Raw genomic sequence first — 26269 nt, 5'->3', positions numbered from 1 at the left:
CCTCGAATTCCCATTTTGCCCTTCATTTTATTTTGTGATAAAGGACGAAAGGAAAATGGACATTTTAAAACCATTTCCTACTTAATTGTTTTGAAAATGATACTCCTTTTTTCGAAGACGAGTCAAGTCTTTGAGTTGTGAAAATAGAGTGCAGTACTCTTCCCAACCGTAAAACAATTTGTGTTACCATTGTGGCGCATTTAATAAGACCACTATACATATACCATTGTTTGATATATGAATAAATTTCATATCAACCATAAAATCCAAACCTATAGTACTTAGTTTTGGCAATTTTCCGTTCTAAATATACAATCTCAAAGAAAGTGTCAGAACTCTCTTCCTATACCTCAAGATCATGTTCAGTGTTGTGTATGTTCATGTATCACTAGTTAGGCAAACACAACGGCTTTGCAACTCCGCTCTTGTTTTGTGCGAAAGGAAAATGAAAATCTTCAAAATAAACATTTTCCTCTCTTCTTCAAGAACCGGCGTTGGCGACTCCAGACCTCTATTGAACAGGTTTTAAAATTCAAAAGTTCTTTATTTTTATTCTCAAATCTAGAACACCTTGAATACCAACGTCAGTCGATCTACAGCTCTCCAATAATCATACACCGAAACATTACAAATTGTGGCGACCATTACTTCCATTGTCAGGACACAAGCATGTATAAATTGAGGGCCTCGTTCCTGTATAGAACAGGGGGAATAAAACATGTATAAATGTAGATACACCGGAACACAATTCAAATGTAAATGCAAATAAAATTGATAAATTTGCTGAGAACTACCGAAAGATGACAAAAAATTAAGATGACACTTGACACTCACTGTGTGACTAAAATAGAGAGAAATACCAATCAACCAAAAATCCAGAGCCAAGAAATAAAGTCAAAGGAACTAAGAACAAACCCTTTCTTTTCCTTCCTATTATCAACAAATTCAAAGAATATGTAGAGGTTAATGTACAGGAGATCAACTTACAACTTCCTGTTCCTAAACACAAACTTGAGGAGATGTACACCTTTGGTCTAAAAGAATAATCGACTAACATTAGAACTGGCCATTTCCCGACTACATGTCAAACCCACCACCACTATCATCTACAAACCACCAGCACGGAAAATCTTAGTATCTTCCCCCTTCAGCTACAGTTAAGAGCAAGCATACAACCACCACAAAAATCCACAATTCACCTCCAAGTTCAATAAACCCATAAACTTCAAAAAGTTGGCTTCCCTTTGTCTCTGACCAGAGAATCCCATGTTTAAACTAGACAAGCCTGCTTCCAATACCAGATATTCCATGTTTACACTAGATAAGTATGCAACATTATATTACTCTAACATCTTCTGCAGGTACATATAATATTCTGGAATGCTCGAGTTATTTCACACGAAAATCATTCCTGAATACAGTGAGGTTTTGGGTGAACTTGTCCCTGTTTTTTGAATCCAAGCTTCTAGTAACATCTGCCATTAGTTTGTCAAAACACAGGGAAAGCCGTTGGTGATGATCCGCTGGCTGCAGGTCAATGCAGAGAGATACTTAGTGAACAATGCAGACAGATACTTAATTTCACTAAAAAATGATGATGCATGCAACACGTAGTGAACCCTTCCCATGAAATCCCATAACAATTCGGAGTATGAAATGATGACATAATATAGATCACTTGTTCCCTTGGATAATTTGAACAGTCAGAAGACTAGGTACTAACCTGTGAAGCCATGATCCGGACTTTCAAATCAGAGAATATCTGCAAGTCAGAGGCCATCTTTCAGTAAAACAGAATGTTACAAAGAAAATACCAGCCGGCTTCTTCCCTAATTACTAAAACTGGTACCTCTCAATGAGGTCAACAGACATATAAAGCATTTATTCAATGGATGCAAATATGACTTCTCAGTTAAACAGAAAGGAACAGCATCCATGCAAAGGCCATGGACGCTCAATAATATATAAAATGTTAAACAATGTTGAGGACAACAAACAAACCACATCCACTATCATATAAACCTGAAGCATATTAGAGAGAGATCCATAGTTCCCAGTGTAATATTTAACAGGGAACGAAAAGGAAATTTCCTGTATTGGTAGGACACTCTATGTTTCTTTAAAAATATAACATAGTACTTGCAAGATAATTCTAAGCTTGCGATAAAATAAAATATAAAAAAATAAAATAAAAGCAAAACAAATTGCTGACAGAAGGAATAAACAATAATGTACACACCAAACAGGAAACTGATTAGTGAATCAGAAGATGATACAACGAAAAACTGATTTTGAAGAAGCATTTGAAAGAGGATTTGTCCCCATGTTTCTGTGTAGGTTCGCATGGTCTTGAACAAGGAAAATTATGAAGCTGAAAAGCCTTCATACTAAAAGAGAATTATCACCTGTTCACTAATTAGAATTAAGCTCAGCATTGGTCTGCTAAGACTCCACTGGTTGCCACAGTCCTCGAATAAAACAATCTCAAACAGAGTCTTTAGTATCTGTGCATATGAAAAAAAATCAGATTATTGATATACCATTCCAAAATTCAATGTAATAAATAGACACAATCAAGCGCAATCAAAATATGACAAAATTAAGAAACAGTAGGCATGTTAAATTCACCTTGTATGCAGGGGGGTTTATGGGTGACATAACTCATATAAGGATACAGAGCAAACAATAATAATTATTATTAATCACAGCACTGCTAATCATACTTTTTTTAACAAGGCTAATATTGATATTTCTTTATAGCAACAAAGCATGTCCTATTAACAAAAAGTATGGAAGTACAAAGAAAGTGGACCAGCACTCCAAGAGCGTACACCTTCAATATAAACCAGAAACTCAATAAAAACATCACTTACAGAAATAAAAATAAAATAAAAACAAGCACATCCAGACAACAGACACAAACAGGAAAGAATTTTAAAAAAATGGTTAAAAGCAGATCAGAGACATGATAAAATATAAAAAGTAAATAAGTCAATAGATTTTAATATTTTTTGAGAAAAAACTTAAGAACTTAGTTGAATTTTAATGAGTAATATCAATGAACATAATGCAGATAACCACAGTGCACATGAATAATTAATCTAATGAAGAACGAACATGGTTCCCTCATTATTCATCAAGAATAACTAGCCAAACAGAGGAAATAAATAAATAAAAAAACACACACACACACGCACCATTAATAAGACAAGATTGAAAGAAAACTGTACTGCAGCACAGTATCCCGACTTACTTCTGGAAACAAATTGGGGCAGTCTGCAATATGACGAGCAAGATTTACTGCAGTAGGTAATGTAGGTGCCTCGCCCATGGTAATGTTGTTAAAATAAAAGGCAGCCAAATTATCAACAGCGGACGCACACTGGAGCACAAGGTAAAACCATGGGCTTCAGTAGACAATAATGGAAGCTATGCAGTAGACAAAACATGAATATTTGGCAGTGATTATGGAATCAAGTCAATCAACTAATACGCTTCAAACATTTGTCCAGACTCACATTCAGATTTAAAAAAATGATGTGTTTCATAGAACATATTGTCACTAAAAGAAAGTTAATCAGCAGAAATCACATATTTTTCAACTGCTTTGACACGTGTCATGAAACTTATTGTTCATAAATCCCACCATCCATAAATAGAGGCTAATTTTGCTCCTACACATGTTGGCTGATGGGAGTCAGCATTTCTCACTGAACACCAGTTCCATTTCGACTGTTGCTACTGACAGTCATGTTGCTCCGAATATGCCTCCACCGCCAATGCAGCAGTTCAGACCTGCTCCCTGGAATGTGCTGCCACTGCCTCCGCAGGCCGCTCCAGCTCCTCCACAATCTTCCACCTCCTATGCCCTAAAAGTGACAACTGCTAATGCTATGGAAAAATCTAATCAATGGTTTGGTGAATCTATGGGGTATGAGAATGAGTTTGGTTTTTCTATGTTATATCCGTGCTGTGTTTGTTTTTTTTAACTATCCATGTAAGACAATCTCTTATTTATAAACAGTATTGTGTTGATTCGAAACTCTTCTCTGATGATTTCACTTTTTTTTTCGTTGGGTGAAGAACGGAGGATGCTTTAAAGCTTGAGAACTGCTGAGGACTATGGTTTGTATATTTTCTTCGTAACTTTTCTCGATTGATTACTTGAGTCATTATACATAGAAGGCATAAGTCCATGTGTTCAAAATCGTTTTGCATTGAGTTTGCAGCATTTGGTAGCTTGATATTGAAACACACAAGGGTTTTCTTCTTGTGCTTTTAATCCCTTTTGGTTGTGTGCAGTAGCTAATCAGAGAAACAGTTATAATCTAATAATCTAATAAAACTGGTAGAATGATGACCCGGGGATTTGGGTGGGGGGATAGTGCCGTATAGGATAGTTCTTTTACATTTACATGCCTATAAAACAACACATTTCAAATACATACCAAAAATGTTTGCACCCAAACTAATTAGAGGCATGAACGTAAAACTAGATAAGGGCTTCTCAAATAGACATGTAGTTGCCATAATTTCGTAACACATACCTGTGATGAGATACTTGTATCTAGACCTTTGAGGCCAGATTCAAGAGATCCGACGATATGCATAAAAGTACTGGTATCCAGATTCAGTATGTAAACTATGTGGCTGTTGAATAAGACCTCTAAAAACGCAAAGTAGGCTCTTGTCAGCTGCACAAAGTGAGAATTCAAAATATGAATATGAAGCTCCCCCTTGCAGAGTATACACCATATGAAAAACTCAAGACAAGATAAATATTAAAGAGCAATTTTGTGCGCTCGTACAAGCACAATACACTTATAGTATCAAAAGCATTGATCTCATAAATTCAACATGTACTGCTAATGAGTAGGCTAAATTCAGAACTTCATATATTACATATGCTACTTTTCAAAGGTCAAACAGAAACAACTAAGCAAAATTATATTCTATGCCACTTTAAAACTAGGATAAACGACACCATTGGGTCAACCGAATTAAATGTGTTTGTACTGAAAGTCTTTTACTGGGAATTTCTTCACTTACTATAAGAGATAGCTAAGGTTATATAAGTACACAAGTTCTCCTCAAAATCTACAGAATCTGCTTGCGATTTTTCGATCCAGGTAGTCAAAAACTATTGGTTAAGCACACTTGCTTCAAATTTTCTTGCAAATGCTTTCATCTAAAACACATTTTTTTAACTGCTGGATTGATCATGAAGAAATAATGTGGGATTCTACCTTTTTAAGTTGTAATAAGGATAACGCCTATAGAGGACAAATGTAGTTGGATGCCAGATAAAATCTTACTGATTCAGACTTCAAGGAACTTCCAGCAAGAGACTAACTGCCTTGCTGTTTTTTGTTAAATGCAGAAGCACGTCTTAAAGATTTAAACACACGTCAACAATATGGATTAATATCAAGGCTAATATTATTATTAAATGTCAAACAGCCACCAAATGACACTGAAGCTTTGTTGAATATTTTTTTTAATCCAATTTCCAGATTAGCTGTAACGAAAATTCAACTATGTGGTCTGTACCATAGAGGAATCATATGTCGGTGTCACAATGGTAGAAACACAATCTTTTGGATGAAATTTGGACAATACTAAGTTCATCTTTTCTAAATTTCAAGCCACTCAATTCCCATAGTATCACATTACTGTCTAGCTCATAAATAACACTAAATAAACAAAAAACACGTGAAAATAGAATTATTTAGCTCCTAAAAAAAACAAGCGGTCGATGTAAATCATATGATTCTACCAAAAAGAAAAAGAAAAGATAACAAGTGATATATAAACAAATGATTCGCAAAGAAGATTTGAAAATGAAGGTTCATGTACCTTCCGGAATGCCAATATATCGGCCAAAGGAATTGATAATGCCAACTTTAGTGCAATATCAAGTGCATCAGCAAGTGCTCTATCACCATATAGCTCAAACACCCCAAAGTTGACATAGTTTCCAGCAAGAGCTGTGTTGAACGGGAGCAACATACTAAGTTAGATAACATTTTAAAGAGACTATTTATGTATTCTGTGAATATTCAATCAGGAAATCATGGACTCAGCAAGTATGGAAAAGCAACATTGAACCAAAAACCGCAACATTAGAAGACCAAGCCATATTATCGTTTAAAGTCTCAAACAAAGTGTTAAAGAAAAGAGGGAAAAAAAAATGCATTATCTTCACCTCTGCTGGTTCTAGCCACAACTAGTGACCTAGTAAAACCAATATTAACGTCATTCCAGAACATTCCCATCTACGTCACAACTTTAGACCCTTGTCAGTCTTCTCTTAATTTGATGTCTGCTAGAGTTAGATATCTAACTATTTCCAGACCACATTTACACCATTAACCACAGCAGATGAAAAGGCATATCCAAGATAAAGCGAGGACACAAACAAAATTAGCCATAGGTTGAAAGCTTCAAAGACTATACATACAACATGCAACATCAACAGCACAACAGTTATTTACAACAATATGTAAAAGTAACTTGTTATTGGGAAAGAAAAAAAAATTAAAAATAAACAACAAACATGATCATGTCTCACCTCTCGTTAGAATAGTTAAAGAAATCCATATTCCCTTGTATTTGAAGGCATATATATCAGCAACATTTGGAAGAGACAAAATCCTTGATCCATAAGCAACAACCAGTTTACTGACTTCTCGGAAAAGAAGTATGCCATTAGGAGAAGATGAGTCAAAAATCAAGCGTTGGGCTTTGTTGAGTACAAACTCAGCCATGAATTTCAACAAAGGGGTAGTAACCTGCATCATGAAGTAGCAAGAACTTTAATAAAAAATATAAAAAGGCACACCATGACCTTGGAAAAAAGTAAACAAGGGACAAAACTTAGCGGGGCCATAAATTCTAAGGAGATGAAGTGTTGATAGAAGAGAAATCAAAGATAAAATTAAGGAGTAAAGGTCAAAACTCCTGGTGTGGGTGTGTGTGTGTGTGTCTGTGTAAGAGAGAGAGAGAGAGAGAAGGGGGGGTGGCTTTGCTCCTTGTGTCAAGAGAATCAAAAGAATTGTAATGCTATATAGCTCTGCCTAATGAAGAAGTTATAAGATGTATGTATGTAATGAACAAAAGATGAAGTCACTAGATAAAACTCTATTCTCTTTTCTTTTCTTTTCTTCTGGAAAAAGTAAAAAATAAAAATAAAAATAAAAAAAACAGTAGAAAACAGGAGCCAAAGAAAGTCCGAAGAATATTACGTTAACATTCTTCAGAAACAAATAAGGCTATCCTCTACCTCTGGTGTGTCAGACCAGTGCAAGATGCCTTTCAAAAGAAGTGGCATGTGTGCAGGATACAGCCAATCAAAAAGAAGCCCAAACGTTCTGCGACTGAAGATATTGAAACAGAAGAATGTAAGAGAAATTTGTCAGGTATTTATACATAGGTTCAGAAAATGCAACAGTTATTTACCTATTTGTGGCCATAGCGATTCCTCGAAGATCCCTCATCAGCCCGATGAGTGCATACTTTACATTATCCGTGCGAAACATTGCATCAGGAGTTGATTCCAAATTGATAAAAACCTAAATTACATATCAAGCATGTGTTAAATATACAGCATGAGTTTCTCAATATATACATTTATACATAACATCAGTAACTAAAATAAACTCATTGCAAATATTGACAATCCCCAAATAACAGATTTCTTTCTTCAAAAAAGGAAAATAGCTATGATGAATATACCAAGACCAATGGAAGGATTCTGTAGTTTTTCGGACATTAAAAACCCCTGTGGGATTCCTTTAATTTCCGAAAGTTTTGAGGAATTATTTTCTTTGTCCACAGAGGTGGTAGTTTTGCAACTACTTTTGCAAATAGATTTGTTTGCTTATAATTATCTTAAGACTATAGAAGCTGCTAATTATTTTCTTTGTCCACAGAGGTGGTAGTTTTGCAACTACTTTTGCAAATAGATTTGTTTGCTTATAATTATCTTAGACTATAGAAGCTGCTAATTTTACATCAGTACTAAATTCGTCATGTTTCCAATCAAGAATTATGTACACATGGATGTTACCATATATTCCATAATATAATAGACAAAAGAGTGCCAAAATCATATTCAGATATCTATGATTTGAGCTTGCAAGATCTTCCCTATCATGGAACCGTGCAGAAACCAAACTTGACGGTATTAATTCTGAAGAATGCAGATACACTTAATATATATATAGAGCAGTAGAGAGAGAGAGAGAGAGAGAGAGGAGCATACTTGCAAAAGTGGATCCATTGAAGATTTAAACTTCACAGGGCTGTCTTCCATGAATATTAGCCAACCAATTGTAAAATAGAAAGTTGTTCTACTACGAGAACATCTGTATTCTTCTAAAAAGGGGAAGTGTTCCCTCTGAAAAAGAGACAGGAAAGAAAAGAAAATTCAGGCAAGGTATTCAAGATGCTTTAAAAGACGGTCAAATCAAAAGTAAAAACGTAAATGGAAAAAGTAAGTCATTGGAGACTGAGATTTACAGTATGATTGGACACTATAAATTTAACAGTATCCAACTTCAAAAGCAGCTTGCCAGTCATGTATCTGCAACCAAAAAAAATAGCACATTAACCAAAATACAGAAAATTAAGTTCCTAAAGCAACAAGTAGCTCCAGTCCTCTAAACCAAATGCATAAGTAATGAAACTAACCCAGATGCCAGCTCCAAGAACAAACTCAAGGTGTGACCAATGACCTCCTCACTCTGATATGGAGACAAGAATTAAATTGCCAACCATAATCCTTATATTTCTTATAAACAACTCAGGGTAGAGATCTAACCTCAGTGTAACATTTCAGATTTGTAGCAATCTTTCCAACAATCACATTCAACATTAAAAGATGATCATGTAGCCCAAGAAGTTCAGAAAGGCGCGCATACAACTGCTGCAACACATAAGACGAGCATCAAGCTAAAGTTAACATAACTTTGGGGAAATACAAAGAGAGCTACTTACCTTTGAAGAATGCATGGCCTGATCACCAACATAAGACTTCCGAAAATGTTGGAAAAATGTAAGAATTGCACGGTCAAGTCTTTGCTTGCTTATTTCACCATATCTCTGCCACATACCAAGAATTTCAATAAATGCGAACTGACTTTAAAATGGCATGTTAAATATCAAAATCTGAAGTGCTCCACTAAAAGCCAGTAAACTTGTCCGATGGTTGTACAAGCTCTTGTATTTAGATAAACAAGAGAATTTTGGATGATAGGTTTTGCGACTTTCTCTTCATAAGTGGACTACTAAAGCACCACTAAGTTAGAGCTACCACACAACGTTAAATATTTACTGACAACAGAAAATTTCAATAGAATAAACCTCAGCCTCTTCTTTTGCCAAAGACTTCAATTTCTATTTACTTGGCCAAGAACTCTTTATTTTCTATTATTTTGTGAAGACTTTTGATCTGATACCATCAAGTTATAATTTCATTATGTATTATGAAAACTCGTAGCAGTCTTTCATGCAGCTATACCTGGCTGTGTACCCCACTGTCAGTGACATTAATCAATTGCAAGATGCGAGCTGAAAGCTCCGCATCAAATAGTTCTTGTGACTCAGCACTGCATGGCAGAAATTTAAAACAATAAGAATCTGCTGCAGTATCAAAACCAAAATATGGGTGGAAAAAAAACAAGAGAAAATGATTTAGATGTATTTCTTTACCTGCACCCAGTACATTGTTTTATCTTAAGAATAGCAGCCACAATATGAACAATCCAAGCAAGTTTGGCTTCAATAACAGAGAGGTCGCTGATTTCACTGGGCTGCGTGCGAGCTCTTTCCTATTTCAAATCAGAAGGCACAAACAAAAACATGAAGCCACAAGCTCTTATCACTTTCAAATTCCAGAGAAGTATATTCATTACGTATTACCATACCGTGTATACTTGTAAAATGGGTTCCACTGTGTTTATTATAAATAAACTACTGCTCTCGTACTGCAATCCAAAGAGAGAAGGTCAAACAACACACACGCAAGTCAGGAATCAATACATGAATTATACTGCAATGCTATAAGCAATTGTTGTCACTTGAGGAATAAACAAATCATACTTTCATTATACTTGAAAAGAAACTATCACATATCATGTGTAGAGGATGAACCTGGAATCTGCAGAGGTATGGGAAGCAATCCAACTGATCCTGAAGAAGTTCAACATTGTCTAGTGGGTTTTCAGAAAGATCATCTGGAGATCCATCCTGCAAAACAGTAATGTGGTGAATAGAGAAACCAGTTAGCTTCAACTGACAGTAACTACAGTATTGGCAAGAGAAACATTTGATGTTATACCTGAACAGAGTTAAATCTGGATGTGATGAAACTTTCGGCAATCTTAGGCACAAATTCTTCAAGTAAGCTGGGTGCCTCGCCTTTCAAGTATGGTACAGATGTCACCAATCTAGACCACAGTCCTAAGAGGTAATATACACTGCTGCTGGCCCACTGGAAAGAAATAAAAAAAATTGTGAGTAAATTGAGTTGCAACCCAGACATTCCAGCCTCCGGTCAGTAACATAAAGTTACCATGTAGCAAAGATGAGTAGTGCTAAGACAGATGTTAAAAGAAAGAATAAAGATCTGGATAATAGAGAACCATTTGGATTTAGATGGATTAAGAGAAAGAGAAACTAGAATATTCATATATAGAACACTATACAACATAGACTAGCGTGTGCACCTAATGATAGGAATACTGATTTCAATAGAAGGTTAAGGATTGAGAGGAATACATCTCTAAATTAAGATCTAATGAATAGAGTATACAGTATGAAACAATTAAATTTCAGTGTAACCCCAAACGAGAGGATTTTATCATGCATGTGGTTACAGTTCACAGGTTGATATGCAACATTATTATGGCAATAGCTAAGAAAGGGTTATGAAAGCCAGTCAACCTTCCAGGACTGCAAAGACTTTAGCGTGAACTCTGCTACCAATCGGATCCAGTCACTATAACCTTCCACATTCACAAGCTCTGACAACTGCACAAGAGTTTAAATATGAACAAACATAAGCAGTAAAGTTGATCCATGCAGCGCAGCATACGATAACATTAAATTGTAGGCACCTAATAGCTATAAGTTACCCAGATTCACATGCTCCCCAAATTAGCCAAGAAACCTAATTTCATCTTTTCAATGTATAAATATCACTAGAGCAATAAAAAGTGATAAAAGTCATCAATCACAGATAAGTAATAACGTCATTTATCATAAAGAAAACAAAAAAGAAATGGCAATTTGTGTCAAAGGAAATAAGAATTTATAGAAATAAAGAAGCATTACACCAAAGGATCAATAAGATTTTATTTTTTTTAATAGAAACATAAACAAAGAAGAAAGATACAAAAAGAGAGTGGATAGACCGTCCACAAAGAGCAGAACTACAAAACAGAGACACTAATAAGTAATAACCAACAACAACAGGACTAGGATAAAATACAAACTACATACGAGGTCAACGACCCTAACAAATAGCAGCCTTCCAATCTTAAGTAAGTAATAGAGGCTGTAATCTTTGAAAACCATTGAAACAAAAACCCAGACAGCTGCCCAGTATCCTCCACCCCCACATGCCACACCCAGGTAATCAATGATGATCCCTTCTATTTCTTTCCATCAAGCACCCACATGACAGCAAGAACTCTAAAGCAGCAAAGAAATTTATCTTTCATCCCTTTCCCAACCACAAAGTGATGGCAGAAGAGAGCAGGAGCTCTAAAGAAGAAAAGAACTTTCCTCAACAGGTTTATTAGCAGGAGTGCTATACATGTGTATATGCACTTAGCCAGTTCTTTATTAGTTCTGTTGGCTTATCGGTACTTCTTTGAATGGAAATAACTTATCTAGTCAGTCTTATTCTTTGTGTTGCATATAAAGTAAGCATACCTGATAATTAACTCTGAAACGACCAAGAAGACGGCAATACTCATGGTAATTATCATGATCAGCAAGACCTGAAACCCAGTCCAAAGAATTCGTCATGATCCCACAGAACAAAGACAGCAAAGAATGGAAATATTAATTCGGCCTATCAATTATATGGCCAGTTGTCTACAGTAAAAGAACGCATATATGAAAATGAAACTAACATAGCCTTTTGAACTAGAATGTATATAGATACTAAACAAGAACTAGCCCTGCGCCAACCAATAGAGCACATGATCTATAACTTGGCTTATAAATACTTACCTCACAATTTTTATTTTCATAGAGAAAAGGCAATTCCAACCAAATACACACAAATATTCCACCCACACATGCAGGCACACATAACGTATTATTTTCTACTCAGAAACACTTGAATAGATACAAATATGTCCGTATTTTTACATGCTACAAAAAAAGCATTAAGGGTCAAACAATACAAAAAACTGTTTTTGGGCATGGAACATATTGTTTCCTAATCAGCAACTATATTTGATAAAACGCAAAACAAAAACAATACAGAATAAGGAGAGAAAAGGGGACAGGCCAACAGTACCTTGCCCTGTTTGTAGGATTTCTTTGGTTCCTGTCATCAAATGGGCCAGAAACTTCGAACGAGCAGCATCGTTTGTAAACAAAGATCGTCTAACAGAAGCCAGTCGCACCAAGCACTCAAGTGCCTACGTAAAATAAAAAATGAAATTGTGAAATTCCAAATAAAAGAGAGTAACATGACCCCACATCAAATGAGGGAGAAGAAACATGTTAATTCAATAAAAAGGAGTATGACTACTTTGAGCTAATTGCTTTTGCATATTCAAACTGCTTTAGCTCACTGGAAACTTTACCTCTATGGAATAGGGGATCTTTACACTTTTTAAAGTGATCCGAGTGACACCAGACAAATATGTGACAATTTTGACCGAAGGTTCAGTAGTTTTGGATGTCTGGAGGGATTGGTTATCAGGTGATGTGCCACCATGGCCGTGTTTTGGGTTATCTAGATATAAATGAACTAAAACCAATAATCATGCCCAAAGAGATGTATCATTGTGGATCATATGACACCCAAAGAGGTGCTCAAAAATGCCTTCTCCCATAACTGATCCAACTCCCCATACCTTACCCAAAATGCGCTGGAAATTACCCCATTTTACATTCATATATGTCCTCATCTGTGGATCATATAGCTTTTCACAGCTCAGGGATCATGTTTTTACATGAATAACTTCCACGTTCTTTATAGATGTATAGATAGTGTAGACCTCAATCTCTTAGAAATACAATAAACATAACAGCTTTCTTTTTTTTTTGCCTTCCCTTAAAGTATCTTGGCATGCAAGACGGAACCAACAAATGTGAAATTCCTTTGCATCTCTTTTCCTTGAAGAAAAAAGTTACCTTAACCAACCACTACAACTAGTTCATACATGGAACGGAATCCCCACCACAACACAAAAATCGGCTCAAAGGATTCAACTGCCTCTGCCAGTTTCTCTAAAAAAATCACTTGCTGGCATAAATTCACTAAAGAGGATAGGACTAGCCAGAAAGATGCAAACACATGTATCATTACGGAGAGACAAAACAATGATCTTGGTTACAGAGCGACAAGTTTATCTCTCCATCGAATCAGAAGAACATCAAAAGACATCAAGATGACTCCACAAAGAAAGCTAAAAAACCAAACCAATGGGACTTAGCTGCATGGTTAATGGTCTCACTAAGTCTGTGAAGAAAGAGGTTAAACCAAAACATGATAACATCCACTTCTATCCATACTCAATGTGATAGGAATACTAGGAATGAGGGCAAAACACCCTACGGTTCTGGGCTTCTAGCAATCTTCAAAATATGTGATTCATGATCATTGATAGGAAGTAGAAATTTCTTGACAAAAAAATGGCAAGTTTTCCCAAGACTCGAGTAAATTAAAGCCATTCATAAGAATTTTACGCCAAATGTAGGTTCAATTACTTGATAAAATGTTGGACCAGATTTGGCAAAGAAGTACTTTTCCCTCAATCATCCAATTTATCAACGCTTTCAAGAGATCATTAACAATTACTTGACAAAACAAAACGAAAAAGCTTGCAAATGTGAAAGTCCTCTGACTAAGAACAAATATACTGACCTCCTTTGACAGAGGGGCCTTTGTAATGGCATAGTAATCGAAGAAGACTTGAAGTGTTGAAGGATCCTCCAAAACAGACCTCCAAGAAGTTGGGATCTGTAAAACTACCAGTAACATCAGTATTCCATGACCTACAACAGAAGGGACTCCATGACTTCTAAATTGTTAATAGTCTAAAGCGAAGGAGAAAGTACCTGAACAGTTCCAAATTCTTCTGAACTTTCATCAACGGATGTCCCAACAAAATCAAAAGATAAGCATTTCAGAGAAAGGGAAAGAGCCAACTCTCGCAATCGACTTTCAACTGTGCACCGCAATGAATACCAGTAAACAAAGAAGTTGAAGGATCAGAAAGTAGGAAGTTAGAAGAAAACAGTGTAATGAAAGAAAGCCTGAATAATACCATTGTTTTCCAGTTGACGCAATGAAGTTAAAGAAATTTGAAATATTTGGAAAAGAGACTGATCCCTGAAGTTGCAGGCAACCCTTCGATGATGCGTTGAAGGCAACCCTGGATTAGGCTGAGAAATTACCAGTTTATATACATACATGAGAATGTTACGCAATACAAATCTAATATGAAATTGATTACCCTTGAATGTAAATGCTATTGGCACAAAGAAAACAGAGTACAAATTATAATTTACAAAAATAAGTAGTTATTGATTCTAGATCAACAGTGAAACTAAACCAAAATAAGACTATGCCAATAAGTGTTCAACGAAACTACCAACTATGACGGCTTAAACTCTTCTCCATCAATGTTCATTAACAAGAATGTTAAAGATCAGTTCTAAACAAAAGATGAAAATGATAAGATTAGTTCTAACGCTGCATTTCGATAAGATAATTTACTTTCTTGATAAATTTTTAAATGATAGAATGTACAACTCCATCAGTTAAAATTCCAATAAATTGCAATTTCCATTGTCTGGTTGTATACATTTGGAATTTGGAATGTGTGCTAAATCAAGAAAGTTAAAGCATACTAAAATATTAGAAAAGGAAAACCCTTGTTTTGGAAACAAATAAAGTAATAGAAAGAAACTTTTGCGACATTCAAAGTGACACTACTTTGGATGGAAATTAGTATGAGGAATTTGGACAATCAACTCCTTCATTTTTTTTCTACAGAAATTCATTATTTCTAGAATGCCAAACAAGGTAATTTACATTTAGAAATTCCACCTTTTCATTTAAATTCACTCTTTATTTCCTTCATCCAAACACAATGTAAAATTATCTTCTACCCTAAAAATTCCTAACAAGAACACATACAAGTAAGCAGATTTAAAAAGCTTAACGGATCAAAACTATCAATTACTATGCCATGGCACATAACTCCAACTTGTGGCATCATCTTGCTAGTGGAGAATTCATAATGGTAAGCAGGTAAGAGCTAGGAACTACTGTCTTTCAGCATGTACCAAATAAGGACATTTCAAACTAGAAAGAATCAGTGGAAGAATGAAAACGACAATTTCGTTGTCATCAACTTCCACCCACATGTGAATCCCCAAAGATATATTTACCAGTGAATCCTGGATTCTCGTCCCTTTTGATCACACTTTGGAACTCTAGTTATGGTATGTTATAGTGTCATGGAATTAGGGTTCATTTTTTATTCCAACTGACTGGTTAAATATTTCTATTGCAAAGAGAAAAAATATAAAGAATGAAAGAGAGAACTGCCGGCCAAGGTCAGCAAAACAGAAGTGGTTGGAAGTCTACCAGGAGAGATGAAATATATTAGCAATGCTACAGGCTAATAAAATGCGTTAACCAATAATTTCTAACATCAATGATGATAGATGACAGTTCTAGGGCTGAAGTTGAAGACTAACCTGATTCATCTCAGACACGAGTTGGTTCAATATCTTCAAACCAATGGCATAGTGATCAGAAGTTGCCTGGTATACAGATCATCAGTAAGTCACAGTAATTTGCAAATGTACTGAGAACACAAAAATATAAGATAGGTCGAAACAAACACTTGAATCTTTAAATACTAGCACCGATCTATCACCTGATTCAAGAAGTTCATGGACTCTTTAACCACATCCTTGAATCTGTCATCATCAAACCACCCAAACTTGGTGAGCCGACACAAAAGTTGTATCAAGGAAGCAGTAACAAACGGCTGCAACTCAGGTCCTCTAGTAGCCAGATAGTTAACAAGGTAGCTCCCTACAACAAATCATCATCACTCGGTTAATTATCACAATACGAAGCCGCAAGACAACAAGTAGCTCCCCGAAATGAGATAAAAAGTAGAAAAGACATTACGGATATCGAGACGAAGCTGCAATGCGAGACTGTGATCAGTGACTTGCTTCAACAGACTAGAACTAGCGAGCATCAGAGCATAGGGAGTCATGGCATTGTCGAGAATGTATTGGCATTGCGAAATGTATTCAATGTTGACAGAAAAGCATTTGAGAGTGTTTTCGGCATGGGCTCGTTCTACCGAGTCCTGCGAATTGTACAACCTCTCACACAAAGCCTCCAGTTGCCTTAACCCCTCCATCTCTGCACACACACACACACACACAAACTATCATCAATCAAAGCTTCGTATCATAACCACAGATTGCTTTGCAAAATCGCAACAGCATCGATTTTCAACCAAATTCTTGTTCATCAGTTCCGCAGAAAAAACGAACGGAATCACAAGTATTCATCATCAAACAATTTCACAGATGAAAGCAAAAGAAATGGAGAAAACACAGTTCTGAATCCAAAAACGAATGAGAAAAGAATCAAAGCAATGCCACAAGTGATGGAAATGATTGTGATAAGAACGAAGTGGAGAGTAGAACAGTTTACCGGAGGAGGGGCGACGAGTGGATCTGAGATCGAAACCCTAGCGGTTTAGGGGTTCTAAGTTTGCATTGAGAAATGGGAATTTGGACCGCCGAAAAGAAATTAGGGATTCCTTGTGAGGGACTATTTTCTTTATAAGCCCTGTGTGCCTTGTGAAGGAGTCTACAATGGCGAGTAGAGAGAGCACAAAATTCTTGATGGAAAAACCGACCCTTTTAGGCAGGCACGTCATAAAATCATTAATGATTTACCTTGCTCGGGACCAAAATTCTACATTCCTTTTCGGTAATTGAAAATAAAAAATGGATTCCATTAGAAAAAGAGCATATAAACATCTCATAAAACTCCGATTATCGTGACGTTTCCCTGTATGTCGATGAGTAAATTCTCAAATGTTAAAAAGTTTCTTATTCGGGAGCATATACGTTCTCGTTTTCGCCCGTTTGTCGTCAGGCTGCTAGATATTCGGTAATTGATTCCTAATATATAATTATAATTGAAATATGTAGAGTAAAAAGTAATTATAATGACTAATTTTTTTATTTGAGAGATAATGAGTTTTTGATGAGAAATTTTAAATACACACTTCTAATCTCTTAATACACACCCCTATTATTTTATATTTCACATCAGATTTTATAGGTATGTTTAATTACAAAAACATCCATCAATTATTAGGGAAAAAAAGAGAAAAAAAAAACTTCATTTTTCCTAAAACTTAATTCTTCTCCACTATTACTACATATCAAAATAAAAGAAATAAAAATACTCTTCTCTAAAATTTATCATCTAAATTTCAACTATTGTCATAATCACATGTAGTATTTACTTATCAACTTTAGTTTTTATCTTGCAAACTAAAAACTAGTTTTTATGCTATTGTACTTTTACTAGTTTCTTAACTTTGAAAAAAAATATGTATGTTCAATATTTTTTTTTCTTCAAATTCTAGCCGATTGATGTCATATTGGAGATTTGGAGTTCGAATATAATATTACCCTTCTGATTATAAATTGAAAAATATCAAGAAAAAATTTCTAACCCGATCAAAAAAAATCTAACAAAAAATAAAAAAAAAATTACGTAAAAAGAGTTGTGAAACAGTAAATATATTAAGAAAAAATGCTAGAGAGCACAAATTTTTTATACCAAAAAATGCATACCAAATGATGTGGAATCTGACATGGAGATCTTTTAATTAATTAATTTCCACCATGTATTTGCATCAAATTAAATAAAAGCTATTGATTATGAAAAAATAAAATAAAAAACAAAATGCCTCCCTCTCATCATCCATTTTAGATGCTTACAGTCTTGTTCCCAATTATGTATCCTTTTACAAAGACGTCATTGATGCATGATGAAGCACCAACAGCTTAAGGTTCTCCCTTGGCAGAAGATCTTAAATTATAACCAACACAAATAGATTAGATTTTAGTACTAAATCATAATATCACCCTAGCCTTCGAATTCCTTGCTCTTTCTCTATCTGGCTTCCAGATGATTAATAAACTCATCAATATAAATCACAAAGATGCTTGATGTGAAACTTACTAATCCAAGTGGTCTCTAATTATCCAAATATCAAAACTTAGATTAGAAAATTTAAACAAAGATCGAGGCAACAAGATGGCTGACTTCATGTAGGAGAGCAACGACATCTTCATCCTTAAGATGAGTTTTAGGGTTTGCAGGTATTATTATTTTAATTCTTTCAAAATTTAACTGTATTAGGACAATATAACATATTAATTTAGTTTTGTATATATAGGAAATCAACACTTAATGACGTGGTATATATAGCTAATGATATGGCATATGCCACATCATTTAGTATTATAATTTGGTATAAAATTTTGGTGTCTCTAGCATCACTCATATAATAATTATATTAAATACAAATTATTATTAGTTTTAGATATTGAGGGTATTTTAGACAGTTTGGAATATGTATTTAGTATAATATTTAAATGAAAAACTAGATGGGTGGTGTATTAAGTAAGGGGTGTGTATTTAAAATTACTCGTTTTTTATGATCGATAAAGAAAAAAAAGAATTTGGAGGTCTAGTGAGTTAATAAGATATATAAACAAGGTTATTTAAAAATATATTAACATATATAAGTAATATATATATATATATGTAATGAGTAATATATTAAAATATATGTGAATTAGTGACATTATTGGGGTGTTTCATTAATGTCCATTTAAATAATCAGTAAGAAAATTGTTAGAACCCTTGAGATGTTCTACCTCAAAAATATACATGGCAATATAATTATACCATTTTAATCTTCTACCTTCTAGAATATTTCTTTTATTAATAAGAAAATCACGAACTGCTTGGTTATCAGTTCTAATGATAAAATTTTCTGGAGCTAAGTAAATTTGAAATCTTTTTAAAGCAAGTTTTATTGCTAACAGTTCTTTTTCAAAAATTATATATTTAATTTCATTAGGTTTAAATTTTTCTGAATTGTATCCACAAACTAATTCTTCTTTTTGAAGTTTTTTGGGAATAGGTTGTTTTCTTACTCTTATTGAGTTTTCATTTATGGGAGGATTTTTTTTCTTCCCATTTTTCTGCAGGGATTGCTTTTAATACACATCCCCAGCATTTGTCTGACGCATCTATTTATAAAATCAGTTTATTCCCAGGTTTTGGGAAATAAACTTTAGGAAGTTGATTTAAATCTTGTTTGATATGCTGTAATAATTTTTTATCTTTTTCCGTCCAGTGAAATTCTTTATTTTTCTTTAATTTTTCTATTAAAGGAATTTCTTTTTTTGATAGATTTTTTATAAAATTTCTTCCATAATTTAATATTCCTAATAAACTTTGTAACTGTTTTTTATCAGTTAGATCTTCAGGAAAGTCTCTTACTTTAGAGACTATATGTTCTTGAAGTTTTATTCCTGAATGGTTTAAAGTGATTCCAAGAAAATCTATAGATTCTTGTTTAATGTCAATCTTCTTGGGTGACAGTATAATTCCATGTTTTTGAAATTTACTGCAAAGAATTTGAAGATGTCTTTTATGATCTTCTCTGTTTTTAGAGAAAATTAAGATGTCATCTATGTAGACAACACAAAAATCTTTAAGATCTTTAAAGATACTGTCCATCCATCTTTGAAAAATCTGAGGGGCTATGTTTAACCCGAAAGGCATGACATTCTAGTGATAGTATCCACATGGAGTACTAAAAGCAGTTAATGGTTTTGACTCCTCTGTTAATTTTAATTGCCAAAATCCTGATTTACAATCAAATTTACTAAAGATTCTAGCATCCTTAGTTTGATTGATCAGAACATCTTTTTGTAGAATAAAATACCAATCGAACTCTAATTGTTCATTTAAGCGCTTATAGTTTATTACCATACGAGCTTTTCCTCTGTTGATCTCTGCATGGTTTCTTACCATGAATGCATGACTAGAGTGTGGATTCATAGTTTCTTCTATGAGATGTTTCTCTTTCAACTCCTTTATTTGGATGTCAAATACATTAATATCTTGTCTTGTATAAATCATTGGTTTGACCTTTATAATTACATCAAGATTTCCAAGTTTAACAGCACAATATCTTGGGTTTTTTTACCATAGTTTTAGAGGGTCTTCACTAAAATTTTCTTCTAGAATTTTGTATACCCAATGTTTTTCATTAAGTACCTGAATTTTTGACTTACCAAAGTGTTTTTCACTTGGTTCAGGTTTGTCAAGTTGATCCATTGTTTCTGGATCACCACGCTTGCTTGGCGCGAAGTCTTTATGACATTTATACTTATGCTGTGGTAAAAATGGTATTTTGTGGATTCCATTGTTAATATCAAGAGCTATATATCCTGTATCGAGGAGAATTGGATAATAGGCAAAAATAAAATTGTTACCTAGTAAAATATTACCATTCATTTCAGGAAAAGCTATGATTTTTGGTATTATATACTTGACTCCATTTAACCATATAGCTACCTTTTTAGCTTTATGTTCAATTTTTATATCTTTTCCTTTTATACCTGTAACATTAATGGGGTGTTTCATTAATGTCCATTTTTCAGGAGGTAGAGCATTACGTCTGCATGCACAGACAATTGCTCCTGTATCTATTAATGAACACAAGCTATATGGTTTATAACCTGCAAACTTAAATTCTCCTAAAACGTACATACGTATATTTCTTTTTCCCCTGACTTGGAGCAAAGAGAATATTTTCATTCCCATTAGGAATACTATATATTTCGCATAATTTTATAATTTCATTTTTTTCTTTTTCTTTTTCATAATTTGTTCCTAGCATTATAGGAATTTTCACTTGTTTTAGTGCAATTGCTTCGTCTTTGTTTTCCTCTGATTTTGAGTCATTGTTTATGACTAATGGAGGTCTAGTTTCTTGCAGACTCAACCGATGTGGGAATTCTAATTGCCATTTTCTATTTTGAGCTCGTTTATCTCTGAAGTAGAGATTGCTTCCTGATGATCGAAATTCTATAGTAGCTGGTTTGCTACTAGAACTTTCTCCTACAAAGTTATTAAATAACCATTGTTTTGGTATTTCTAGATCCTTCCAATGTAATAATGTTGGTTGAATCTCAGTGTCGAATGGTCTTGGTTCGAACAATTCGACTATATTTTTATCTAGATCCTTTATAGATGTTTAAGAGAAACCGAGTTAACTCATGTATTGTTCTCCATTGGATTGCTAAATCTTGGGAGTTATGGTCCATACTTAAATTTTTTAATTGAATTTTTGTTTTATTGAATTTTCTATATTTCTATCCGTTATAGATAGAAAATAGTTAGGTTTAATATTGAACCAAACTATTCCATTTATTAAGTTTGATTGGATTCCGTCGATCCTCGGCTGAAGTGGGTTACTCAGTCTTTTATCAAAGACAACAACAAATATTGGTGTATCCAAGCCTTGCCTAAATAATGCAGTTATAGTTATCTGTATTAGACCAATATGAACATATCTTATATCTGGATATTTTTTCCTCCATCTTTCAATTTTCTTTCTATCAAACAATGGGATTTCCATTGTTCATTCTTCAGTACATTTAGCTGTGGTATTTCCACTAAACTGTTCAAATATCCTATGAGAAAATATTTGAAATCTAGAGTATTTATAAATATTTTCTTTGTTTATAGCATATTTGAATTTTTCCAAATTTTGTAATTGTTCATTGGAAAAATTTATTTCTTCTCCAATGACATCTTTTAACCTCATACTCTGAAGTTCTTATTCAAGATTTTCTTTGACATTTTCTTTTAGCATAAAAATAAATTCTTCGTCTTCTGAGCTATCACTTTCTGTTTCTAGCTCATATAAAATTTCTTCATTGTCTGAGATTTCTTCACCGAACAATATTTCAAGGTTATTTTCTTCTAACATTTTAACCATTTTCTTTGTATTTTTCCTTTTTTAGAACATTCTGGAGCATAGTGCCCTTTTTCATTGCAAATGTAACATCTGCATTTTTTATGCTTTTTATTTTTCCCAAACTGATTTTTCTCAGACTGTTTTTTCTTTCTAATATATTTTTTCTTTTTTGAAAATTTTTTCTTTTTAAATGGCTTCCACTTATATCTTCTCTTTTTAGAAGATCTTGGTTGGGGATTACAACCAATTTTCCAATTTTCTCTAAGTATTTTGTCACAACATTTTCTTCCTCTAGAATCATTACTAATTTGGTTTTTTACCTGTTTTTTAGCTCTGACTTCCACGCATCTTTCAGTGATAAGTCTTAATACAAAATTTATTCTGAAACCTAGATTATCATGTTTATTAATTTTAGTTATAAAATCAGGATAACCTTTTATAGCTAATTCATCCCATGGGTTTGAGAGTTTATGAAAAAATTGGGTTAACCAGTGTAGGCTTGACTCTGGTTTTATTTTAAAGTAGTATTTTTTATACAACTGAGAATATTCTTCAAACTGACATATATTGCATAGTTCTATTTTTGACAATATATATTCAGCATCTTCATGGATGATTTTTTCATCTGTTGCTCCACACAAATGTTCTTTTATTATTTGTGCAAAGCTTTTAAGTATATTATCAAAATCTGTAAAACTTGTTAATAAAGATAATTTTTGTAATGTCCCTTCTGGTGAACTTTCCTATTGTTTTAACCATTGCAAAGTGTCTCCTTGCAATGTTGCTGCAATATAATCTAAAAACCTTTCTTTTTAGTCCAAGTATTTTTATAATTGGTTATCAAAATGGACATTGATTGTGCCCAATCATCTACTGTTTTTTCTTGATCCTTAAATGGTATATGGCTTAAATCTAAATATGTCACATGTTGGGCTACTGTCTGTTTATTCATATCATCTCTCCTTATGTAGGAGGGACTAGGATGATCTGGTTCAGTTTTTATTCCAGAAGATGATGCATGTTCTGTTGTATTTATGAATTCTTTATCTTCATCTTGAGTTGTTCTCAAGTATTTCTCAAAAGCTTCTTGGTTGGAAAACTCATGAAGGTCTTCGTTTGCTTTTCTTTTCTTTGGAGATTAGAAGTATTTTCTTCTGGATTTGTTTCACTATCACTTAAAGCATTTATTTAATTGTCCTCTTCATTTGATTCTGAAGATATTGATTCATCATCAGATAACATATTAATATCATAATTAAAATAAGAAAGCAGATCTTCATATTCTAAACAGGTTAATCTTATTTGATGTACAATATGATTTCTTTCATCCATTGTTGCTTCTGGATCTTTATAGATCGTTTTCCAATAATCCAGAATTTCCACAATATTGTTATATTCTTCTTCATTAGGTTCTTTGTTTTGAAGAACCATTATATCTTCTATATCTTCAGGTCCATAAAATAATCTGGGGATTTTGTTATCTCCAGGATAATTCATTTCATCTTGTTGCATGATAAAGTTATTAACTGTTTTAGTTAATTCTTGTATTTGTTTTTTAGTCTCAGTTTTGAGATCTAAATCAACAACTTCTCCAAGAGATTGAATTTTTTGTTCAATCTTGCTTGTTTTAATATTCAAATTATAGAGTTGTTGTTTAACACTATCATGATTTAATTTTTGATTTTTGATATCATACTTAACATATCATAGATAGTATTTATTGTACTACTAAGAACATAAATATCATTTTTGTACTCTCTAGGAATATGCAAAGTATGATCATAATTTTGATCTTCATATAAACATTCTAAGGACTTTGTTATATTAGGTTTTGCCCTTTTTCCTTCATAGATGGTACCTAAAACCAGTTCTCTAAGGTGTTTAAAACCGATTCTCTAAAGCCTCTTAACCAAACTTAGGTTTTTAATGGCTAAATCAGGGATATGAGCTTTTACAGGGTATGATTTTTTCTATGAGGAAAACTTGTATTATGAAATATAATGACCTATAAAACTTGATTTACATAGTAAGAAAACTTACTTAAATACTTACTTAAATGGAAAGGCTTCCGGTAGAGATTTCTTCTTGGTAGAGATTTCTCCTCAAGCTTCAAGGTAGTAGAGATCTCCTCAAGCTTCAAGGTAGTTGAGATTTCCTCAAGCTTCAAGGTAGTACATATCTCCTCAAGCTTCTCTTACAAAGAAATCTATACTAGGGAAAACAGACTATACTCGGAGACTTCACTCTTCAGAAACCTATATTAGCTCTGATACCAAACACAAAGGAAACAACACTAGTAACTATTTTTATTGATGGGGAGGAAGTTTCATACAAGTGAAATACAAGCTAGGAAAGAGAGCAAGACTTTCTAACATCCGATGCCTTCTCTTCTACAAACTAGGATATATATACAATGAAAAAGTAACTCTAGTTACTTTACTATAGATACATGACTAAGGTAAATCACCAACTATGGTTAAGTTAAGGTGACACCTCATTACTATTTACATATTTCTATCTACTTCTACCGCCTTCGAAGTGACTATAGATGTTTTATCTGCTGTCGCGTTTGTCGGGAAAGTTATGTGGGTCCATTACGCTTCCATAGCGTTGTCGAGATTCTGATAGCCCACGTCATCTAATCTCATACTCTGATTTGAGTTGGAATCTAAGATTGGTAAATTGGACATTTCTTCAATTTCTTGTCCTACCATAAACGGGAGGTCCAACTGGCTAATATATGTAGCCATGTCAGATAGTAAATCATCTGCTTGCTTCTGTTGTTCAAGAGTAGGTTGATAGCTGCTTGCCATATGTGTAGCGAAAACTCGCCGTTCATCTGTTAGTTTAAGCAAATTGTTTTTCCTTATGTCTTCGGCAACATCTTTTAGATGAGCTCCACTCTGAATTGCATATTGTTCCATGTTAATATTGCTAATCAACCGGTTGGCTGTTTCTGGTGGCACCATAGCTTGATTAACTTGATGGTCTTCTGTTTCTGTTAACCACCATATCTGATACGGTTGGAAGAATTTTTCTCTTTCTCTCCATCCAATAGTACTTGCAATGCTGAATGTGAGATATTTGAAGAGTCTGTAGCTTTTTGCTACATGATACACCATTGTTTTAATGAATTAAGAAAAATCTTTTATAAAGATTTATATAAACAAGGTTATTTAAAAATATATTAAAATATATAAGTAATATATATATATATATGTAATGAGTAATATATTAAAATATATGTGAATTATATAATAAATGTTATTTTAGAAATTTGAATGGAGGTCTAGTGAGTAAATATGTAAATGCTTGTATTAAAAAGTAAAATGGAAGTGTGGAGAGTATGAGAGATATACTGAGTAAATTTGGAGATCCCAATAGCCGCACTCATAAGACAAACATTCAAAGCTACTAACTATGAAAGGGTTTGGTCTCCCTACCTAGAATACTGTTTCTTCCTAACGTAAGCTCTAATCCTTGAACCTTCTTTTCCTCGGGTACGTAGTCGGAGTCGGGGAATCCAATTTCTTATCCAATGATAATATGTAAAACCAACCGTTTAATACAAATCGATACAACTTAACTAAGAGCAAATGCAACAATGGTGCAATTTGGGGGTTAGATCGAAGATCAGATCGAAAAGCGCCATCCACCAGTGAAGAATTAGTCCGGGTTAGATATAGGTCTCATGTGGAGCCCACCTAACCCGACCAATACATGGGATAATCCTCAATTTACGGATTAGTCCGAACCAATATAAATGTGGGGCCCATACACACCATTTTGCAATATAAAAATACTTTTTCTACAATGTACATATCAATTGGTCATTAGATTAATCTAATTGGTATATTATCAAATCGAGGACCAAAGACTGATTTAGATAAATAGTGTATTAACCCGGGTTGAAAATCGGTCTAACCCACCTAAAATGGGCGCATTTTCTCTAATGGTTT

General features: G+C 33.8%; 1 protein-coding gene across 1 annotated transcript; it reads right to left on the bottom strand.

The window, feature by feature from the left end:
* Window positions 1-938: 938 nt before the first annotated feature.
* On the bottom strand, window positions 939-16637 carry LOC101299613 (exportin-7-like). The gene is made up of 28 exons (XM_004306415.1): window positions 16397-16637; window positions 16137-16297; window positions 15955-16020; window positions 14514-14631; window positions 14305-14414; window positions 14111-14206; window positions 12533-12656; window positions 11938-12005; window positions 10945-11031; window positions 10340-10492; window positions 10153-10248; window positions 9927-9986; window positions 9712-9830; window positions 9521-9608; window positions 8998-9102; window positions 8822-8926; window positions 8692-8744; window positions 8521-8584; window positions 8264-8398; window positions 7459-7571; window positions 7283-7376; window positions 6572-6791; window positions 5857-5987; window positions 4548-4694; window positions 3254-3382; window positions 2406-2504; window positions 1724-1762; window positions 939-1527 (listed from the first exon to the last, which is right to left on the bottom strand). Exons 1-28 carry the CDS (start codon window positions 16635-16637, stop codon window positions 1390-1392), a joined length of 3159 nt encoding a protein of 1052 aa, XP_004306463.1. The 3' UTR covers window positions 939-1389.
* Between the last annotated feature and the right edge of the window lie 9632 nt (window positions 16638-26269).

The sequence above is a fragment of the Fragaria vesca genome, linkage group LG7, assembly GCF_000184155.1.
Source record: "Fragaria vesca subsp. vesca linkage group LG7, FraVesHawaii_1.0, whole genome shotgun sequence".
Classification (NCBI taxonomy): domain Eukaryota; kingdom Viridiplantae; phylum Streptophyta; class Magnoliopsida; order Rosales; family Rosaceae; genus Fragaria; species Fragaria vesca.
Note: the sequence above shows the minus strand (reverse complement) of the source record. Positions and strands in the feature narration are given on the sequence as shown.